General features: G+C 39.4%; 1 protein-coding gene across 4 annotated transcripts in view; it reads right to left on the minus strand.

Annotated features, from left to right (window-relative positions):
* Positions 1-2898: 2898 nt before the first annotated feature.
* si:ch211-288d18.1 (USP6 N-terminal-like protein) overlaps positions 2899-20149 on the minus strand; it is an 87566-nt gene continuing 70315 nt past the window's right edge. For all 4 annotated transcript variants that reach the window (XM_034053302.3, XM_034053303.3, XM_059002096.1 and 1 more), the window contains 5 exons: positions 19390-19484; positions 14498-14563; positions 8624-8723; positions 6457-6609; positions 2899-6052 (listed from right to left, as the gene is read on the minus strand). In XM_034053302.3, the coding sequence (XP_033909193.1) occupies positions 4428-6052; positions 6457-6609; positions 8624-8723; positions 14498-14563; positions 19390-19484 (2039 nt within the window). In that variant the 3' untranslated portion in view covers positions 2899-4427. The remainder of the gene's footprint in view (positions 6053-6456; positions 6610-8623; positions 8724-14497; positions 14564-19389; positions 19485-20149) is intronic.

A 20149-nucleotide genomic window follows, 5' to 3' on the forward strand; every position in this document is an offset into this window, starting at 1 on the left:
ACCATGTTGCATATTTTTGACACTGAATGTTATCAGATCTTCAACCAAAACCTAATATTAGATAAAAGGGACCCTGAGTAAACAAATAACACAAAAATGTGATACATATTTAATTTATTTATTAAAGAAAGTTATGCAACACCCAATGCCCCCGTGTGAAAAAGTAATCGCCCCCTTAGACTCAATAACTGGTTACACCACCTTTAGCAGCAATAACTGCAACCAAACGCTTCCTGTAGTTATTGATTAGTCTCTCACAGCGCCGTGGAAGAATTTTGGCCCACTCCTCCACGCGGAATTGCTTCAAATCAGTGACATTTGTGGGTTTTCGAGCATGAACTGCTGGTTTCAGGTCCTGCCACAACATCTCAGTGGGGTTTAGGTGTGGACTTTGACTAGGCCATTCCAAAACTTTAAATTTCTTGTTCTTCAACCATTCTGATGTAGACTTGCTTGTGTGTTTCGGATCATTGTCTTGCTGCATCACCCAGCTGCACTTCAGCTTCAGCTCATGGACGGATGGCCTGATATTCTCCTGTAGAATTCTCTGATACAGAGCAGAATTTATGGTTCCTTCAATGATGGCAAGGCATCCAGGTCCTGATGCAGCAAAGCATCCCCAAACCATGACACTACCACCACCATGCTTGACCTTTGGTATGAGGTTCTTACTATGAAATGCAGTGTTTGGTTTTTGCCAGACAATACGGGGCCCATGTCGGCCAAAAAGGTCCACTTTTGAGTCACCTGTCCATAGAACATTGTTCCAGAACTCTTGAGGATCATCCAGGTGCTTTTTGGCAAACTTGAGACGAGCATTCATGTTCTTCTTATTGAGCAATGGTTTCCGCCTTGCTACTCTGCCATGAATCCCATTTTTGCCCAGTGTCTTTCTGATAGTGGAGTCATGAACACTGGCCTTAGCCGAGGCGAGAGAGGCCTGCAGATCCCTGGATGTTGTTCTAGGGTTCTTTGTGACTTCCTGGATGATTTTACGCTTTGCTCTTGGAGAGATTTTGGCAGGACAGCCACTCCTGGGAAGATTCACTACTGTCCCAAACTTTCTCCATTTGGACAATATGGCTCTGTGGTTCAGTGGAGCCCCAGAGTCTTAGAAATGGCTTTGTAACCCTTTCCAGACTGATAGGCATCAACAACTTTTTTCCGGAGGTCTTTCAGGAATTTCTTTTGTTCGTGGCATGATGTGCCTCTAGAACCTGTGTGCTGACAACTTCACTCTGATGGTAAGGGTCAAAGTCAGATTTATATTGGGCAGGGCTGGCCCAAATCTGGCCTGGTTGTTAACCAAAGTAAAACAGCTGACCCTAATTATCCCTTTAATTGGGTTGCGTTAACTAGGGGGGAGCAATAACTTTTTCACACCTGAAGATTGCATGTTTGATTACCTTGCACACCAAACTAATGAAAGAAGCACCAAACTTCAGACTCCCTCTATATACTACAACCCACAAAAAAATCTGACCAAATACAATGTGAAAAATGTGCAAAAATGCAGAAAATCAGACAGGGGGCAAATACTTTTTCACGGCACTGTACCTGCTGTTGTGGACATTGGATCCTTACCCGCACCACTCACATCCCGACACCCCATAAGAAACATTTAGCTGCAGTTTACTACAAGGCAATATCCTTCAAATGCTGTAGAATATTAATTTAAAAGCATGGTTGATCCTTATTTACATAAATTAGCTTGTTTTATTATTATTTTATTTGTTTTATTTCATAATTCAAATAAATATTTGTAACCTTGAGTTAAAATGAGGTTTAGCCTATTGCCCCTTGTTGGAGGAGTGCATCGGATTGCATACGAATGTTGTGAGCCTGCTTACAGTGAACATTCCTAACAGAGTACTTCCTTGACTTATGCTAAAACGAGCTGTTACACTGTCAATCTTATATTGTACAGTTACAATGTTGTGGGTAGGGTGTCTCTTATTGTATTAGAGATGCCATTTGTTGCTGTTTGGTTCTGATTCAGCTGTGCAAAATGACGTCTCTTATAATAAGACTACACAGCTTACTCAGGAGCTGCTACAGTATTAAACTTGCAAACTGTGCTGTATTTGCTATGCACAGGTTGACAGCTATACACTGGATTTGAAGTCATAAAGCCACTCAAAGACAATAAAAAATGCCAGATTTCATAACTTCCAGTATAACGTATTTTGCCATCTTGTGCACATTACACTACCAACTGACAATACGTCTAAAGAAACATATATTATTGTGTGATATTTTATTATTTTATATATACTATGTCTCTTGAAGCATACAAACATGAATAAAACTTAAAAATGTTTATTAATTGTTTTATCTGTTGCAAATCTTATAGGTTACCAAGAAATATAGAATAAAGTGGTTTTTTTTTTCTTATTTCTATTGTTTTTATTCATTAACTGGTTTGATGGGAAGACTTGCCGGGCTGGGACACGGCTATGCTATGCGCGATATTGCTGACAAAACCTATACTGAGTGAAATTATCATACGGAATGTTAGTGATGCTAAACAAGAGGGGGGTTATATTTTGTGTTGTGTTACTTTATTTTGTTTCTCATTACTCCCACTGAATGCAAATATGACTGTGTGAGGTTTATAGCAGCAAGTGTTTTTTCCCTTATATTTCCATGTTGTTGCTCTTTTAAAAATGTCTCTTTAAATTGTTGTTATTGGCCTGAACCGCACTGTTTTAAAAGTTCTCATCATTGTTTGGTTGAATGTCCCAGTTTTTATTTTCAATGTATTATTTCCTCTTTGTTGTACTGCACTTGTTGTAGCAAGAGTGATAATGGCGAAGGTTGTTTTTATATGAAGCTGACGACCAGGGAGCGTCATGACGTAGGAACCTGTATATTATCAGAATATGTTTTTTGCATGTACCTACGTATGTACATCAAGATTTTTTTTTTTTTTTTTTTTAAATATAGCATTCTGTTTCCATGGCAAGAGAGAATATATCAATTATAATAGTTACCTGTTGATTCTGCATTTTATATTTGCCAAGTAAAAAACAAAACACCACTTTTACTTCAGATACCTATTCACGTAAGAGAAAACATGGTAGGTATTAATAAATACTTTGGGGGTGGATTCTAGTACCTTTATTAGGGACACATAGATCTGTTAATACCCAGACTACCATTACAGGGATTTTTAGATCATCCAAATTCAGGATATTTGATCTCTTATCTGTTTCATACCCAACTGTGTGTGGCTTCTATCTTTCTTCATTGCTTAGATCATCAAATGACCATTCTGTCAAAGTAAAATATTCAACTACTTCTAAAAACCGAATTTCTTAATGGTGTGCAGCTGTAATATATGCGCCCTCTAACCAAGTTAGAAAATGAAAAAATGTGTAAACAAATATCCCAATTCCAGAGGAGACAGGGATTACAGCTACACAGCCCTTGTGGTCCTTTTTCAGCCCTTCTCACTTGAGAGCTTTTTGAAGTGGTTGAAGGACATTTTGTTGAAATAGTTCATTAGGCTGGTAAATAATAATCTAAGCAGCCACAAGAATAGTGAATGATATAGAAAAGACATATTGATCCTAAACAAGCATGACATCCACCATTAGGAAATTGCAGATTACAGATTTTAAGAATTTGCTAAAAAGCCAATGCTGTACTGTGCATTTAAAACATGTAAAAATAAAACATTTCTGTTTTAAAATATGTTTTTTTGCTGCTCTTTGAATAACTGTCCGTGCACAATTCAATAAATAAATACATTTAAGTTGGTCATTAGTCCTTCATATATTCAGTCGTATTTCTGTTTTTTTAAGAAGTGGAACAGATAAAAAAGTCACTGTGAAATAAATTAAAAAATAACGGTGTGAATCTGAAAATAGAAACTTTAAAAAGTATACTTTTCAAAGTAGCAAATAAAAGGTTAGGAAAACTTGCAATACATTTCTAAAAGTTAAAGCATTAGTAATTGCGCAATATGTTTACATCTAATGAAGGAAGAAGCTGCTCATTTTGGAAAATGCAGAAGGTTGGTCAGAAATTGGCACTTAATATGTTACTGTTATACATAACTGTGACAGCTTTGGTATTTATTACGTACACACTGGACCCCGGATCATAAAATGAACTGCAGAAAAAAGACCAATCAGATAGTCACTCCATTGGTGTGTAGTGTTTACCTGACACGACTCAAACCACAGAACTCTTATGCTCAGTATGGGAGCTGTTATTTACTAAGTCACAGGGATCCAATGTTCAGTTGAAGATCATTAGAGACCAGTTTTTGTTCGGTTTTATTCCACAGCTGATGAATGACCCTGGATACGTGACTAATACATATCAAAGCAAAATAATTTGCAGGGAAAGTCACATCAGAGTAGACAGTTCCAGTAAAAAACGGCAAACTTAAAGTCTGCCCAATGCCATCAAGCTGTAATTTAAAATGTTACTGATTTAGAAACCTGGGGATTTGAGGAGTGTGCCCGATAGAATTCTGTATCCGAATGGGCCGTGGGGACTGATTTAGCTTTTACTGCAGGGGGCAGCGAGGTTAGGATGGGAGAAGGCTTCCTTCTCACTAACACAGTAGAAATGTCTCTTGGACAGTGTGTAGGTTCTGCCTCTTCAACTATGAAGAGCTTAGCTGCTTCATTACAGCTTTCTATCAACTCGTCCTGGATGGGCAATGCTATTTGCTTTTGGTTCAAGTGGTTGCGCCCCCGGGTGTAGGCCATATGGATGGGGGTGGTGGATCCGACTATTTGAAATTGACTCAGTGCCTCCTCTTGAACAGGCGATTGGTTGGTAACAGTCCTGCTGTACTCTTGCCCTGTGTAGCCCAGATCTTGAGTGGGCTCATAAATCTGGAGGAATGGGGGTTGTCTGGAAGAAGCTGCAGATGTTTGCTTTGGTGGGTAAAAGGGTAAAGGTGGTGGTGGCGGTGGTGGTGGTGGAAGAAACAATGCAAAGTCCTCTTTTTCCAACAGTGCCGGCATGCTTGAATTGTCATCAGGAGGTTTGGGAAGGTTGGATACTTCTGAGATTTGTGCTGCAATTTCACCTTGAGATTCAGTACCAGTCAGTTCAAGAAGTTTGACCAAGTACTGATCTTCAAATTCCCCTTCCGACAAATTATCATAATGGGATGTATTTGAGGGCCGTCTTTCTCCCAAGTGTTCTGGTACCCCAAGAGTAACCATATTGTCTTCTGGTATAGGCAGGGGAAAGGAGAGGTCCTCCTTAATTAGGAGGGGAACTGGATCTGAGGGGAGTGGTAGGTCTTCTGAGAAAGAAATATCATCTTGAGGTAGGACAGCAGTGCAACAGTCATCACAAAGATACAATTCTGGTGGGGGTGGAGGCAAGTCAAAGTCTTCTGGCTGTGGTACAAATAATTCCTCATTCTCTACTACCTGAGCAGTAGAGCATGTACTATCAGTCTCAACAGGTACATACGGTGGGGGCCAGTCGTTTAGCTCTTGCTGTTGCTCTGTGTGAATAGCAACTTGGCTCTCGCCTGCTTTAGTTTTTTCCTCTAGGGCAGGAAAGCATCCCTCTGCTGTATGGAAACCTCCTTCCATAGCAGGACCTGCAAGGTTTTCTAACAAGAGGGTTCCCGCCTTCTTTTGTGAAATAACATTCTTGTTAAAATTTGAGACCCCAGGCCCAGTAGAAGCTATATTCTCTCTTGCTGAAAAAGTGCTAGGGTTTTCCAAAATCAGAGGCCGGCTTGTTTTTGAGGCACTGACTTGACTTCCAGCAAGAGTGAAGGGCTGCTCTCCTGGCGATGAGTCATTGTGCAGTTTGTGAGCATGAACCAGAACGGGCTCTGGAGAAGGAATGGGCAGGTTTTCACCATTAACTGTATTAGAATTGTTCTCATTGAGTGACAGAGGGCTGTTATCTGACAGTATCCTTTCCTGATCTCCCTCAATTTTGAGTTTGACCGACTCTGGCCTGGCGATTTTATTCTTCCCGTTGGCAGCATGGTGTGGTTTCATGGGTATAAGGGTGACTGGTATCTCCTGGCCAAGTGGTTTCTTGGGAAATTCATCAGGTTTTGCTGTTTAAAAAATGAAAATATATTCATTAAACCCATTCACAACAGAAATGGGACAAATAATCATAACCTGACATTGTGCAGGGGCTTGTCTGGACACATTCTGAAAGACATTCTTTTCAGTGCACATATATAACAACTGCTGGACAGAAGACGTTGAAGTTGTGATGCATTGGCTCTCTACCCAACTCCATTGTCACTGGTTACAGAACCATTTTTTTTCTAAATAAATAACCAAATAAACATGTTATCCTAGTTGTCATGGTCTGCACTAGCACTGGCTAATTAAGAAACTATTTTACCTCTTTGGAAATTTTGGAAAATATGCATAATTTCAAAATAAACATTATTTCTTTAATAGATGTATGAATTTCATGTATTTAAAAAAGAGGGCGCATTTTCAATACCTGGAGGTGGAAGATCAAGCTTCATTTTCCGCAGTTCAGTCATGGATGCTTGGAGCTGCTCTATGACAATGTCATCATTCAAATGAAAAGATCTGACAATATTCTCTTGAAGAAACTCACGCAGCTCTTCTAAGGACATCTTCAACAGGGTCTCTGAAACACAAGATTTTAAAAATGAACACCCACATCGATGCAGTCTTGTGGATCTAAACTCCAAATACTGTTTTCAATTAAAATGATTTGTATTTTCTGCAGCATTAGTTTAAAAGTGTTACAGGAGGCTGTGTGGTCCAGTGGTTAAAGAAAAGGGCTTGTAACCAGGAGGTCCCCGGTTCAAATCCCACCTCAACCACTGACTCATTGTGTGACCCTGAGCAAGTCACTTAACCTCCTTGTGCTCCGTCTTTCGGGTGAGACGTAATTGTAAGTGACTCTGTAGCTGATGCATAGTTCACACACCCTAGTCTCTGTAAGTCACCTTGGATAAAGGTGTCTGCTAAATAAACAAATAACAAATAATTTAGAAATATAAAAAAATATTTTATTTAAATGACAAAGATTGGACCACAAGTCTTTTTTTATTGTCTTCAAATCAAAAAGTCTTCATGTCCAAACATTTGTCATTCAAGTTTCTTTTAGCATTTCTTAGTGGAGCACTGTTGTGTCTTTAATAATTATGGATTATAAGAGTTAAACACAGTGTTGGCGATCTACCATTCTTTACTTTTGCTGCTCTTTTGTAATCCCAATACTATACATTTGGGGAGAAAACTAATCTATTCCACTGCCTCTTTGCTCCAGCGCCATGTGCAACTGTCAGTACTGTGTGATGCACTGTCGTTATGGATATGTCAGTACTGGGTGATGCACCGTCGTTATGGATATGTCAGTACTGTGTGATGCACTGTCGTTATGGATATGTCAGTACTGTGTGATGCACTGTCGTTATGGATATGTCAGTACTGTGTGATGCACTGTCGTTATGGATATGTCAGTACTGGGTGATGCACTGTCGTTATGGTTATGTCAGTACTGTGTGATGCACTGTCGTTATGGATATGTCAGTACTGGGTGATGCACCGTCGTTATGGATATGTCAGTACTGTGTGATGCACCGTCGTTATGGATATGTCAGTACTGGGTGATGCACCGTCGTTATGGTTATGTCAGTACTGTGTGATGCACTGTCGTTATGGATATGTCAGTACTGGGTGATGCACTGTCGTTATGGATATGTCAGTACTGGGTGATGCACTGTCGTTATGGTTATGTCAGTACTGGGTGATGCACTGTCGTTATGGATATGTCAGTACTGTGTGATGCACTGTCGTTATGGATATGTCAGTACTGGGTGATGCACTGTCGTTATGTCATTACTGTTGGTAAAATTAGGCTAAAACTCACAAATTCAGACGTGCCTGACTCTTTTGTATAGTGGTTAAGCTACTCGATTGAGCCAATTCACGCCTAGCGTCTGTTCTGTTACACATACATTGCATTGCTTTATTCAGAGTAAACATGGACTCCATAAGACTGCACTTCAAACATGAACACTCTCTTCCATTCAGTATCGGGCCTCTCTCAGGAATTCCTTTGAAGGTCTTGAAAAAAGGAATTGACCGCAATCGCTTTTAGAACTGGTTGTTAATATCTTAAAGCACTCCTCACACCCGACGCGTGACAAGTAACCATTGATATCAATGGAAACAGTCACATCGGTTGTGGAATGAGTCTAAGATGTGAGCAAGCAAATGTATGTACATTTCACGTGGAAATAGTGATGGACGAGGTGTCGCATTTGCTGTGACTCATCCAGAGAGGGAAATTCGCTCACCATGCATCCAGTGTGAGGAAGGCTTTATATTCATTTAAACTAGCTAAGTTTAGGAAACCCAACAATTTTCAATTTTTACCTGTGGATCAATTAATACCTTCCTCAATAGTTGGCTGCATCTCTGGGACAAACTATGCTCTTAGGATTAAAAGTTATTGATCTGAGGGTCCTATCAATGAAGACATCTTTGGGCAAAAAAACTCTCAGGTTAACTGTTTTTAGGAAATCTTTGTATGCGCATTTGTATTCTGAACAGTTAGTCAGTTTTATTACACAACTATGACTCAAGTTTGTTTCTCAAAAAAAAGAAAAAAGAAAAAAAGAAGTTCTTACTCTTGTGCAGTTTAAGTATGGTGTAAGCCATTGCAGTCAGGATCCGTTCACCTTCCAAAATATAGATATCCCATAGACGAAGGGTCAACGTAAAGGGGGTCTGTCCAAGAAGAAAGAGTCATTAACACACATACATACATACATACATACATACAGACGTGCTCAAATTTGTTGGTACCCCTCCACAAAAAACGAAGAATGCACAATTTTCTCTGAAATAACTTGAAACTGACAAAAGTAATTGGCATCCACCATTGTTTATTCCATATTTAATAGAAATCAGACTTTGCTTTTGATTTTTTATTCAACATAATATTGTAAATAAGAAAACAAATGAAAATGGCATGGACAAAAATGATGGGACCGCTAACCTAATATTTTGGTGCACAACCTTTAGAGGCAATCACTGCAATCAAACGCTTTCTGTAGCTCTCAATGAGACTTCTGCACCTGTTAACAGGTAGTTTGGTCCACTCTTCCTGAGCAAACTGCTCCAGCTGTCTCAGGTTTGATGGGTGCCTTCTCCAGACTGCAAGTTTCAGCTCTTTCCATAGATGTTCGATAGGATTCAGATCAGGACTCATAGAAGGCCACTTCAGAATAGTCCAATGTTTTGTTCTTATCCATTCTTGGGTGCTTTTAGCTGTGTGTTTTGGGTCATTATCCTGTTGGAGGACCCATGACCTGTGACTGAGACAGAGCTTTCTGACACTGGGCAGTACGTTTCGCTCCAGAATGCCTTGATAGTCTTGAGATTTCATTGTGCCCTGCACAGATTCAAGGCACCCTGTGCCAGGTGCAGCAAAGCAGCCCCAAAACATAACCGAGTCTCCTCCATGTTTCACTGTAGGTATGGTGTTCTTTTCTTTGAAAGCTTCATTTTTTTCGTCTGTGAACATAGAGCTGATGTGACTTGCCAAAAAGCTCCAGTTTTGACTCATCTGTCCAAAGGACATTCTCCCAGAAGGATTGTGGCTTGTCAATTGCATTTTAGCAAATTCCAGTCTGGCTTTTTTATGTTTTTCTGTCAAAAGTGGAGTCCTCCGGGGTCTTCTTCCATGGAGCCCACTTTCGCTCAAAAAGTGACGGATGGTGCGATCAGAAACTGACGTACCTTCACCTTGGAGTCCAGCTTGTATCTCTTTGGCAGTTATCCTTGGTTCTTTTTCTACCATTCGCACTATCCTTCTGTTCAATCTGGGGTCGATTTTCCTCTTGCGGCCGCGCCCAGGGAGGTTGGCTACAGTTCCATGGACCTTAAACTTCTTAATAATATTTGCAACTGTTGTCACAGGAACATCAAGCTGCTTGGAGATGGTCTTGTAGCCTTTACCTTTACCATGCTTGTCTATTATTTTCTTTCTGATCTCCTCAGACAACTCTCTCCTTTGCTTTCTCTGGTCCATGTTCAGTGTGGTGCACACAATGATACCAAACAGCACAGTGACTACTTTTCTCCATTTAAATAGGCTGAATAACTGATTACAAGATTGGAGACATGTGTGCTACTAATTAAAGAAACTAATTAGTTTGAAATATCACTATAATCCAATTATTTATTATCTTTTCTAAGGGGTACCAACAAATGTGTCCAGGCCATTTTAGAATATCTTTGTAGAATAAGCAATAATTAATCTCTTTTCAAAGCTTCTTTGCTTTATTCTATGACATACCAAAGGCATGCAAGTATACATGATAAAATAACTTTTAATTTCATCACTTTTCAGGAGGAATGAAGCATTATTTCAATGAGCTGTAAGGGTACCAACAAATTTGAGCACGTCTGTACATACATACATACATACATACATACATACATATATAATGATTTCAAAATAAATCATATATGTACAATAATTCTCATTCTAATGAATTAATTTGATTTTAATCAATTTCCTGAATGACAAATTACTTATTTTTTAGTGATTTAAGTAAGGCTTTTAATACACTACATTTTCTAATGTTTGTAAATTTACAAGTTCACAAGAATATTGTTTTAATAACAATTACTGTAAATCTCCAGAGAAGACAATGTATTTTAATTACAAACTGAATCATCTCCATCGTCCACCTGATGGCAGTATTAATCCATTTTTGACCAGATTTCGTATGGAACACACATTCGGCAGACATCAAGTCTGTCTAGGAATTTTTTGCCTCAACTGTGAAACATAACGTTTGAAGCTTGCTACTTAGATCGGATAAAGATCTGCATTTGTTTAAAAAGTTTGGGATTTTGGAAATCCCCTTTTGCTAGAGATTTGATCGATCTGAAGTTTAAAATTGTTATTCTTGTTTGTAATTTAGATTGCATGGTTGTGGGGTTTTAAATAGTAATCTTACATGAGCAGGGATTTATAAACTGAATAGAAGTCAGAATAGTAATTAGCTATGGTGACGTGACCATAAATTATGCAAATGAGCACCATCGAAGGTTCTAACCTTCCTTCGGTAATGTGGTCTGATCCTTCGAAGGTCAAAATGTACACTTCGTTGCAACCCTATAAATAATACTGTAGTTTTAAAACACATTTTTGATTGACAGTGAGGCTAGTAATGTAGGCCTATACCTGTCTCCTTCTGTATTTTATTCATAGGGTAAATTTGCATATTAATTTGTCATATTTACTCACCAGCCAAGGAAATATCTCAATAGACATACAAAGTAATAGATAAGAAGTCAGATCCAAACTTGCTTGGCGAAACATATTTATTCACAGATAGACGATGAACAAGATAATCCATCCTCAGTGCAAAACAGTGCACAAACATTTCAGTCAGGCTTTTTCAACAGCCAGAAGAGTCTTGTGCTTGTTATAATTACCTGCTATTTTAGTGGTGGCCACATGTATGGCACCAACCTACATTTTTTGTATTTACTGTATTTTACCATCAAAATAATACTGAAAAGTTCTAAAATGTATTTCCAAGAGAGAATTCCTTATAAAAATATATACTGTATATGCCAATGCAGCTTCAGGGCCATTCTCTGGCTTTGAGCTAGGATATGGGTTACCGAGCCATGTTGTCCTTTCAGATCCAACTTGACAAAGTTTTGAGATTAATCAGCTACTCGGAACCAGAGGAGCATTGATGGTCCGAATGGCCTTGTGATAGAGCACAGGCTCTGAACATGAGTGCGTGTGTGTGCTTGGTGGTTGAGCCACTCCGGGACCCCCCCCACCTTTTTATTTTTGTTCAACCTTCAAAGGAACTGACAAAGTTAACCAATACATTAAGCACAGAATAGACACCAGGGTCAGAGGACACAGAAATTAAGTGGACAAGCATAGCATAGGTCAAATGGCCTCCGCTCGTTCGTAAATTTTCTTATGTTCATATATTCCACACTCCAATCTACAGATGTATGTAGCGATTAAATATATAGCCAACACTGAACAACAGAAATAACATGGGACGTGATAGAAGGGAAACTTCATAAGGGAAGCTTCACAACACCATGTTTTGACTATGCTTTATTGCACTTTTTAATGCTTTTACAACGGTAAACCTGTATAACAGTAACTGTTACTGCGCTTACATTGATAACCAGAACACTGCTGAAAGCATTAGACGAAATGTCTACAGCTGTCTCTGCCAAAAAAAACCTAACATGCTTCCATTTAGGAATACTGTTAAATGAGGTAACAAAAAAAAACAGGGTATACTATTGCAGACAAGAGAACATAATTGAAAGCTCACCCAGTTTCTAGTAGCTCAAGAAGTTTCCCTCAAAGTGTTAAACTCTGAGACATGCGGTCTTGACTTAATGCAAGCTGTGCTGCCTGTGCTGAATTTGCGTGTGGGTTTGGAATGTGGACAATGGCTCATCTTTGCTTAGCTCATCAAAGTCAATGGAACTTGGATATGTTTAGAGGAAATACAGTTGAAGACCACAGCATCGCCCAAAACTCCCAGGAAATCATTCCAAGAACAGATTATTATTTTTTTTATTATTTGTTTATTTAGCAGACGCCTTTATCCAAGGCGACTTACAGAGACTAGCGTGTGTGAACAATGTATCAGCTGCAGAGTCACTTACAATTACGTCTCACCCGAAAGACGGAGCAAAAGGAGGTTAAGTGACTTGCTCAGGGTCACACAATGAGTCAGTGACTGAGGTGGGATTTGAACCGGGGACCTCCTGGTTACAAGCCCTTTTTTTTAACCACTGGACCACACAGCCTCCCTGAGGAGTCCAGGATTAAGAGAACTCCTATACATTTGTAATGGTTCAGTTATTTTAAAATCCCTGTAGGAAAAGTGCCTTCCTGGTTCTCTGAACTATTGATTTAGTGATTGTAGCTAACAAAATAATACTGTAAAATGTCCACGCTATCTGTTCACTATATAAGTATGAATTGTTATTATTTAAAAGAAGCCTACATTTTAAAACATCTGGTACTTCAATAGGTACAATCTCTGCTTTCAGACAGTCTTGCACTTTCTTGGTCACTCCATTAGGAGAGTAAGATTATCCCCACCCCCTCAGGGCCTTTTCCCTCAGGGTCAGTAACCAATCAGCTGCCTGTTAATTAATTCATTAATTTAATTAAGATTTTCAATGAAGATGTAGGTTAAAAAAAATGGTATTGTATTGTAGTACACAGAGTGACCATTGTAGCTTTGCACTATTTATTATAGTAACAGATTATTATTAGTGCTATATGTGCACTGGAAAACAATACTGAAATAAACATGACATTCCAGGTTATAATGAAGTTGGGTTTGGTCTTGGCCCTGCTTATCTTTCATGCTTCCTCTAGGCTAGCCACAGCAAAGACTTTTCTTTATTTGGCATGAAGAGCTGCTTTTGAATTTTGAAGGACTATAAAAAATGCAATTTTTATGGTAAGAAACAGGTACCCCAAAACTAAGTTGCAAACCTTATTTAAATTATAAGGCACACTTACATTCACCATTTCACTATGTGTCATTTACAATTTAAATACGGGATTTAGAAACGAGAGGCGGCCATTTGGCCTATCAGTTTACCTGCTTCCTCGTACCTGGATGATTTCAAAACCTTGCATATCTCAATGATTCATCATCAACAACATGGTTAGGTAACCCATTCCATACCCTCACTCTGTGTAAAGAACTCTCCTACTCTCTATCCTAAATCTAGCTCCACTTGAATTCCAACAGTGTCCTCTGGTCCTGGTTTCTGTGCAGCGCTGAAGTATTGGTTAGGGATAACTTTGTAGTACAAAGCGGAGTCCTTTGGATTATAGCACCATAGCCTGTGAGACTTCATGGGTATAATTCTAGACCCAATTTTTCATTTTTTGTTAACATGTTCCCTAAGAGACATTTGTAGATTGAAGTTCCTTATAAACAACACCTAATTTAACTGACCATTCATTACTGTTTAGTCTTTATTGTTCACTTATATTGGGGAAAAAACACAAAAGCCTTTCTGACCGATTAGTTCAGGATGATGGAATTACAGTTCTACTGTACTGTATATATTTGTGGTCTCACACATTATAGGTATACAAAACAAAAAAAAAGCATTAATTTGAGGGAAAAACTATTTCCTATTAGCTTACACCAAGGCACTATAATTAGATAAAGGAGTAAATAGATAATGCAAGTCCAATTAATCAATCAAGCTGTTTTTTTTTAATCCACCCCAGATGAGATGCGTAATTAAAGACTTGCATGATCTCCATTCTCCAGTCTTATCTAAACTGGTGGCCTTAAAGCACTTTGTATACACAATTAGGGGTACAGATTCTCTGAACTGGGTACTATACTGGTGAAGTGGCTTGGTTTTCAACCTTGAAATACAGCAACATTTGGAGGAAAAAAAGAACAAAAAAAATATTACAGATATTTACTTCCAATATACTTGAATGATTAAACACTTACCCTGTCTATAAAACACTGGAGGAACCATTTGGTGGTATAAATCCCTGTAGACATCTGCTCCTTGTCCTAGAATTCAAAAGAGGGCTGGTAAGTGATTATTACTGAGACACAGTGGCTGTGGAAATTCAACAACAAAACAGACAGTTACACGCCAGTATTTCACAAGGGGTTTCCTTTAGTGGCTCTTGGGAAATGTGAGAACTATGTATAACCCCAGTATCTAGAAACAACATATCCAATTGTGATTACATTTGGTAAGGACATTCTTTACTTCAAGACCAGTTGACACATTTGTCATTTAATCTATTTAGTTCATTTGAGTGCTTCTAAATTTAGCATTATTGAGAGTATAATAATCTTGCTATATACTGAATATGAGGTTCAGTTTTACTCCTTTTTGTTTTCACTGATCGCTCTAATTTTGAATTCTGTAGATCAGAACAAACCCCCCACAACACAGAAATGTGAATAATGAATATTTGATTGATGCACAGAAATGAAGAAGTCTCAAACCCGCTTGGCTTGAGTGTCCATCACCTGGCCTGCTGGACGAGGCAGACAGTACCAAAGGGGAGCTAGGGGAGGCGGAGGGATATGAGTGAATCAAACACAATACAAGGAGAAGTTTCTATTCATATAACTCTGATAGGACAGAAATAGAGGGTGTAATGTGTGCAGGTGGCAGTCCTTCCTCCCAAACCATAAGTTTATAAACATCATTTTGCAGTCATGGCAGGGATATGTATATTTCTTACAAACCAGTTTAACTTGTTATGAGATGCTGTGATGATAATAACAATGAAAATGATAATAATATTAAGAATCTACAGAGAGACTTTAAATTCATGCAAGTTCTTCAAAGCTATACAATATTCCTAAATATGAATGCCACTGTCCTTTCCATATATTTTTTATAGTAGTGTGTGATGCGAATAAGGGTTGCTAATAAGTGGAGCAATACTTTGCTGTTTAGATCCTTATAATTCCACTGGGAAGATGCTATGGCCTGTGTGGAAAACTGGGTTGCCCAGTCCAGATGCAGGAACGCGAGGCAGGAACACGAGACAGAGCGAGAGCGAGCGGAAGAGAGAAACAGAACGAGAGAGCGAGGGGGGAGGAGAAGGAGGAACAGGGCTACCGCCACCAAAAGCTAAAAGTCTATTTTCATTTAATTACTGTTTACTTATTTTATTACAGAGCGATTGGCTTGTGAGCATAATCCATCTACTGCATCCATTGTAACTGCAACAACTACCATCTGCCGAGCGAATGTAAACAACTCAAAACACTAGTTCAAACAGTAGCCCTAAGCTAATACAGAGTTTTAAAATAAGTTATAACTTCTGTAACTGGTAAAGTAAGATAAATTACAACAGTAAAACTCTCCCTTGGAAACAAACCCAAATTTAATATAAAGGTCAACATGCAGTGCCAGGTTTGCAGAATGTGGACTTCTCTGGATAACCCTATCCAGGGGGAATACACCTGTGAACGATGCCAGCTGGTCTGACCTTAAGGCTAGGGTGGCACGCCTTGAGGCAAGGCTGGCTGGACTCTTATAGAAGAGTCTTTTAGAGAGGTGTGCACTCAAGTAGCGGGGGGGGGGGGGGTATGAGGGGAATGAACAGTCAGTAACGGGTAGGAATTGGGTTACAGTGGGACGGAATAGAAGGAAAAGGAGTGCACAGGTTTCAAACAAGTTTGCTCCCTTCGGCGAGACGGCCTTACCGGACATGGGTTCACGATAACACGACACAGGATTTTTAAACCAATATGTTAATTATTCAACAAGCCCATAAATAAAGGGGCCATCCCACTGGACCGGAAAATTGGCAGTGTTGTTCATATATTAAAAAAAAAAGGGAAATAAATTTGACCCTGGAAACTACAGACCTATACGTTTAACATCAATCGTATGTAAAATCATGGAAAATAATAAGGACCAAAATGAATTATAGGAGACAGTCAACATGGCTTTAGGAAGGACAGATCTTGTTTAACTAATTTACTAGATTTCTTTCAGCAGTTGACTACTAGAGTGGACAAAGATGACATCATCTACTTCGATTTTCAAAAATACATTTCAAAGTACTGCACAAAAGACTATATCTAAAGATTAAATCAGTAGGAATAAATGGTAAAGTAGCAGCATGGGTTCATAACTGGTTACAAGATAGGAAGCAGAGAGTTATAATTAGAGGCCAGGCATCAAACTGGAGTCACATAACAAGTGGGGTACCATAGGGATCAGTATGCAAAGTCTAGCACATAAGGTGTAAAAACATCCGAGGTAAGTACAACATGAATAGTAACGAAATAGAGGAGGCTATGTATGAAAAGGACTTGGGGGTAGTAGTGGATGAATCTCTTAAGCTAACTAGACAGTGCAGAGAAGCTATAAAAAAGGCAAATAGAATGTTAGGTTATATAGCCAAGACAGATGAATTCAAATCTAGAGAAGTTATATTAAAATGATACAATGCAAAATGATACGACCAAACCTAGAATACTGTGTATAGTTCTGGTTCCCATATCATAAGAAAGACACTGAGGCATTGGCAACGCAACACGATTCATTCCAGGACTGAAGGGTATGCCATATGAAGATAGACAAAGAGCTGAATCTGTATAGCCTAGAAAGAAGGAGAGCCAGAGGCAACTTAATAAGAGGTATTTCAGAATATATGTGTGGTTTATGTAAATACACACTGATGGAGAGACAGGCACCTCCCTATACCCCATATTCTGATACTCTTACCACCTTGTGCTAAATGTCCCAACCAAGTTTCATCACAGTTGGATACTGGCAAATGGTTCTCTCTATATACAGTATGTAAACATGTAAGTGTGACATACAGACCTATGCATTCTCAACTATGGTTATAAATGTTTGAAAAATTTGCTGTGTTACTATCATTTTTGAAAGTAAAAATGGTTGAAACAACTGTAAGGTAACAGAATATGAAGGCTACTACTGTATGAATAAAATACATGTACCACCAGGCAGGACAAAACAGGTGCTCTATGACTTCCTGTGGTGGTACTTGATTTGTTCAACGTTTAAACTTTTTCTAAAATGGCACCTCGCCACAGCATGCACTCATTACAGCGACAGCATGACCAGGTGGCTTGAAATATTTGCATCTTATCCAAACAGAGACTTGTATGCAGCAAAATGTTTTAATTCTATTTAAAAAGATAACAATTGCTTATTTGGCATGTTTCACATACATGAAAGGTACATTCAGTATCTGCTGTAGCTATTTCTTTTTACTTATTTACAAAGTCAGTAAGGTTTAGAAGTACAGAAATATAAAAAAATGTTGGATAAATAATTGGTCCTCCTATGCCCTGATGCTTCACAGTCAAATCGGCTGAAAACAAGGTCATTGTTTTACAAATGGTATTCCTGATGTGTATTCTGCAATATATGAAAAGCAACCAATGGTAGAGGTTTCTGTAACGTCACTACCGTGAGTGCTGTGTTGAGCTGTGCACTCTCCCGTCTGACAGAGTGGCCAGCATGGACCTGGAGTCCGAGCACACTCCTAGATAGGAGGCTGTCTGGAAGGCGTGAGCTGGCTCACTGCATGAGGCACCGTAAAGCCCAAACATTGATGGTGGCCGGTGACCAGTTCCTTGTGATCCTCTGCCTGTGTAGAAGACTGGGCACAAATGAGCCAGTCGTCCAGATAATTGAGATGATGCCTTTGAGCCTCAGTGGGGCCAGGATAGCTTCCATGCACTTTGAGAAGGCACAGGGTGCTAGGGAGAGGACAAATGGCAAGGCACGGAACTCGTACGCTGTTCCCTGAAAGGCGAAGCACAGGTACTTCCTGTGCGCTGGTTTCATGGGGATGTGAAAATGGGCGTCTTTGAGGTTCATGGTGAACCAGTTGCCTGGCCTGATTGACTGCAACAGCTGTTGCATTGTCAACATTTTGAACCTCCTTTGGCTCAGATGCAGGTTGATGCTGAGGTTGGGCGGCCTGAGGCCACCATCCCGCTTGGGCACTAGGAAGTACTTAGAGTAGAACCCTTCCTCCAAGTTGAGGGGGTGTATACTGCGAATAGCCTGCTTTTGCAGCAGACCCGTTACCTCCTGAAAGCCTTGAAAGGAAAAATGGTGCTGAGATCTGTGAGCGCAGTCCTTTTGTGCCCTCGGGGGCGGGCCATGAGGATCAGTGAGCAGCTTTGGTATACAATATTCAGGATTCAGGTCTTTAGGAGGTAAATACCCATTTGGTAATGGTTTTATTTTGTACTTGAAAGGGAACCGGCCTTTACAGTTATCCAGCCTTAAATTCACCAGCTACTCAAAAGTAATGATAGTCCCCTGTGAAGTACAGCAAGACCTTGACCTGTGTTGGTAAGATGCTGCTCCTGCTAAACTGGAAGCAAGCTGGCCTATAAGCCTTGGAAAGATCTATGAACAAATTCAAAGCATTTGTATGAAAAAAAAGAAAGGCATGTTCCAGTTACATTTATTTTAAAAAATGGTATCTGGTACTACACTTGGTTAAAGCAATTACCCATCCAGCTGCTTCCCCCTATTGACTGACATGCTTTCATCCAATAGACAGCTTCAACCCAGACCACCCTGGTGGGTGTAGTGACCCAGGATGTGCAAGTGTAACAGATGTCCTAGGAATAAGGCATGGGAAATTAAAACATTCTTTAACCAAAAGTAGTCCTGGCTATCATGTTTTAAAATAAAAATACCTATACATTTTTAAACTGCACATGTGAGTCATATGTAGCTAATGGAAATGCACAGCAGGTAAGATTTACTTTATTAGCTACAATTACTTTAAAGCACTGAAAACAATTTATTTCTGTGACTAAATCACGTATAAAACTCCGATACAAAATTGACAAAACACAACCATTACCAAGTGCTTCTTCAGCTTGGGAATCAGTCTGGATAGTATCTGGTCGTGGTGTGCTTGAAACCGCAGAAGCTTGTGGAATCCAGGAATAAAAAACCCTGCGAGGAAAAAAGATACAACAGCATGTAACCTGGGACGAGGACAAAATAGTCACAGTAAATAAAAAATAAAACAACAGCACAATTGTTTCTTTGTGATCTCTATTAGTATGCAAGCAAGCAAGCAAGCAACAATGGCATGCTGTGTTAAGAAATGTTCTTTCATGTTACTCCAAGCAACTGCAATTGTTTCTCTGGGGGATCACTTCAAGATATATTAAATCTGACTAAACAAACTGCTTACAGATCAAGCAATCACACATACACTGTAACATTTTAGAATACTGTCAAACGTTTCCTGAAATCCAAATGCTATTCCATTACCGATTGGGATATACCTCTGTGTAGCCCTATTTATCAGAGTACATATGACAAAGCTGCTCGGAGAGCCCTCTCTGCATCAGGCATGGAGACCCTGCCCACGAGGGGATAAGGTGCTGTGAGCAGAAGGGATCTGCACCTCTGTGTGCGTGCTGTAAAAGGTAGACTGAATAGCTACCTTTAGCACTGGTGTAAGAACCCAGGGTTTTTGGGGAATCCATGACATCTAGTGTACAGAAACTAGAGAAAAAATGTAGGGTAAACCCACACTATGGTATGTGTGTCAAATGCTAGACTGGGTGGCTGCCCTGAGAACTCTGGTGCTAAAACCAGGGTTTTGGGTA

Source organism: Acipenser ruthenus, chromosome 27, assembly GCF_902713425.1.
Source record: "Acipenser ruthenus chromosome 27, fAciRut3.2 maternal haplotype, whole genome shotgun sequence".
Lineage (NCBI taxonomy): Eukaryota > Metazoa > Chordata > Actinopteri > Acipenseriformes > Acipenseridae > Acipenser > Acipenser ruthenus.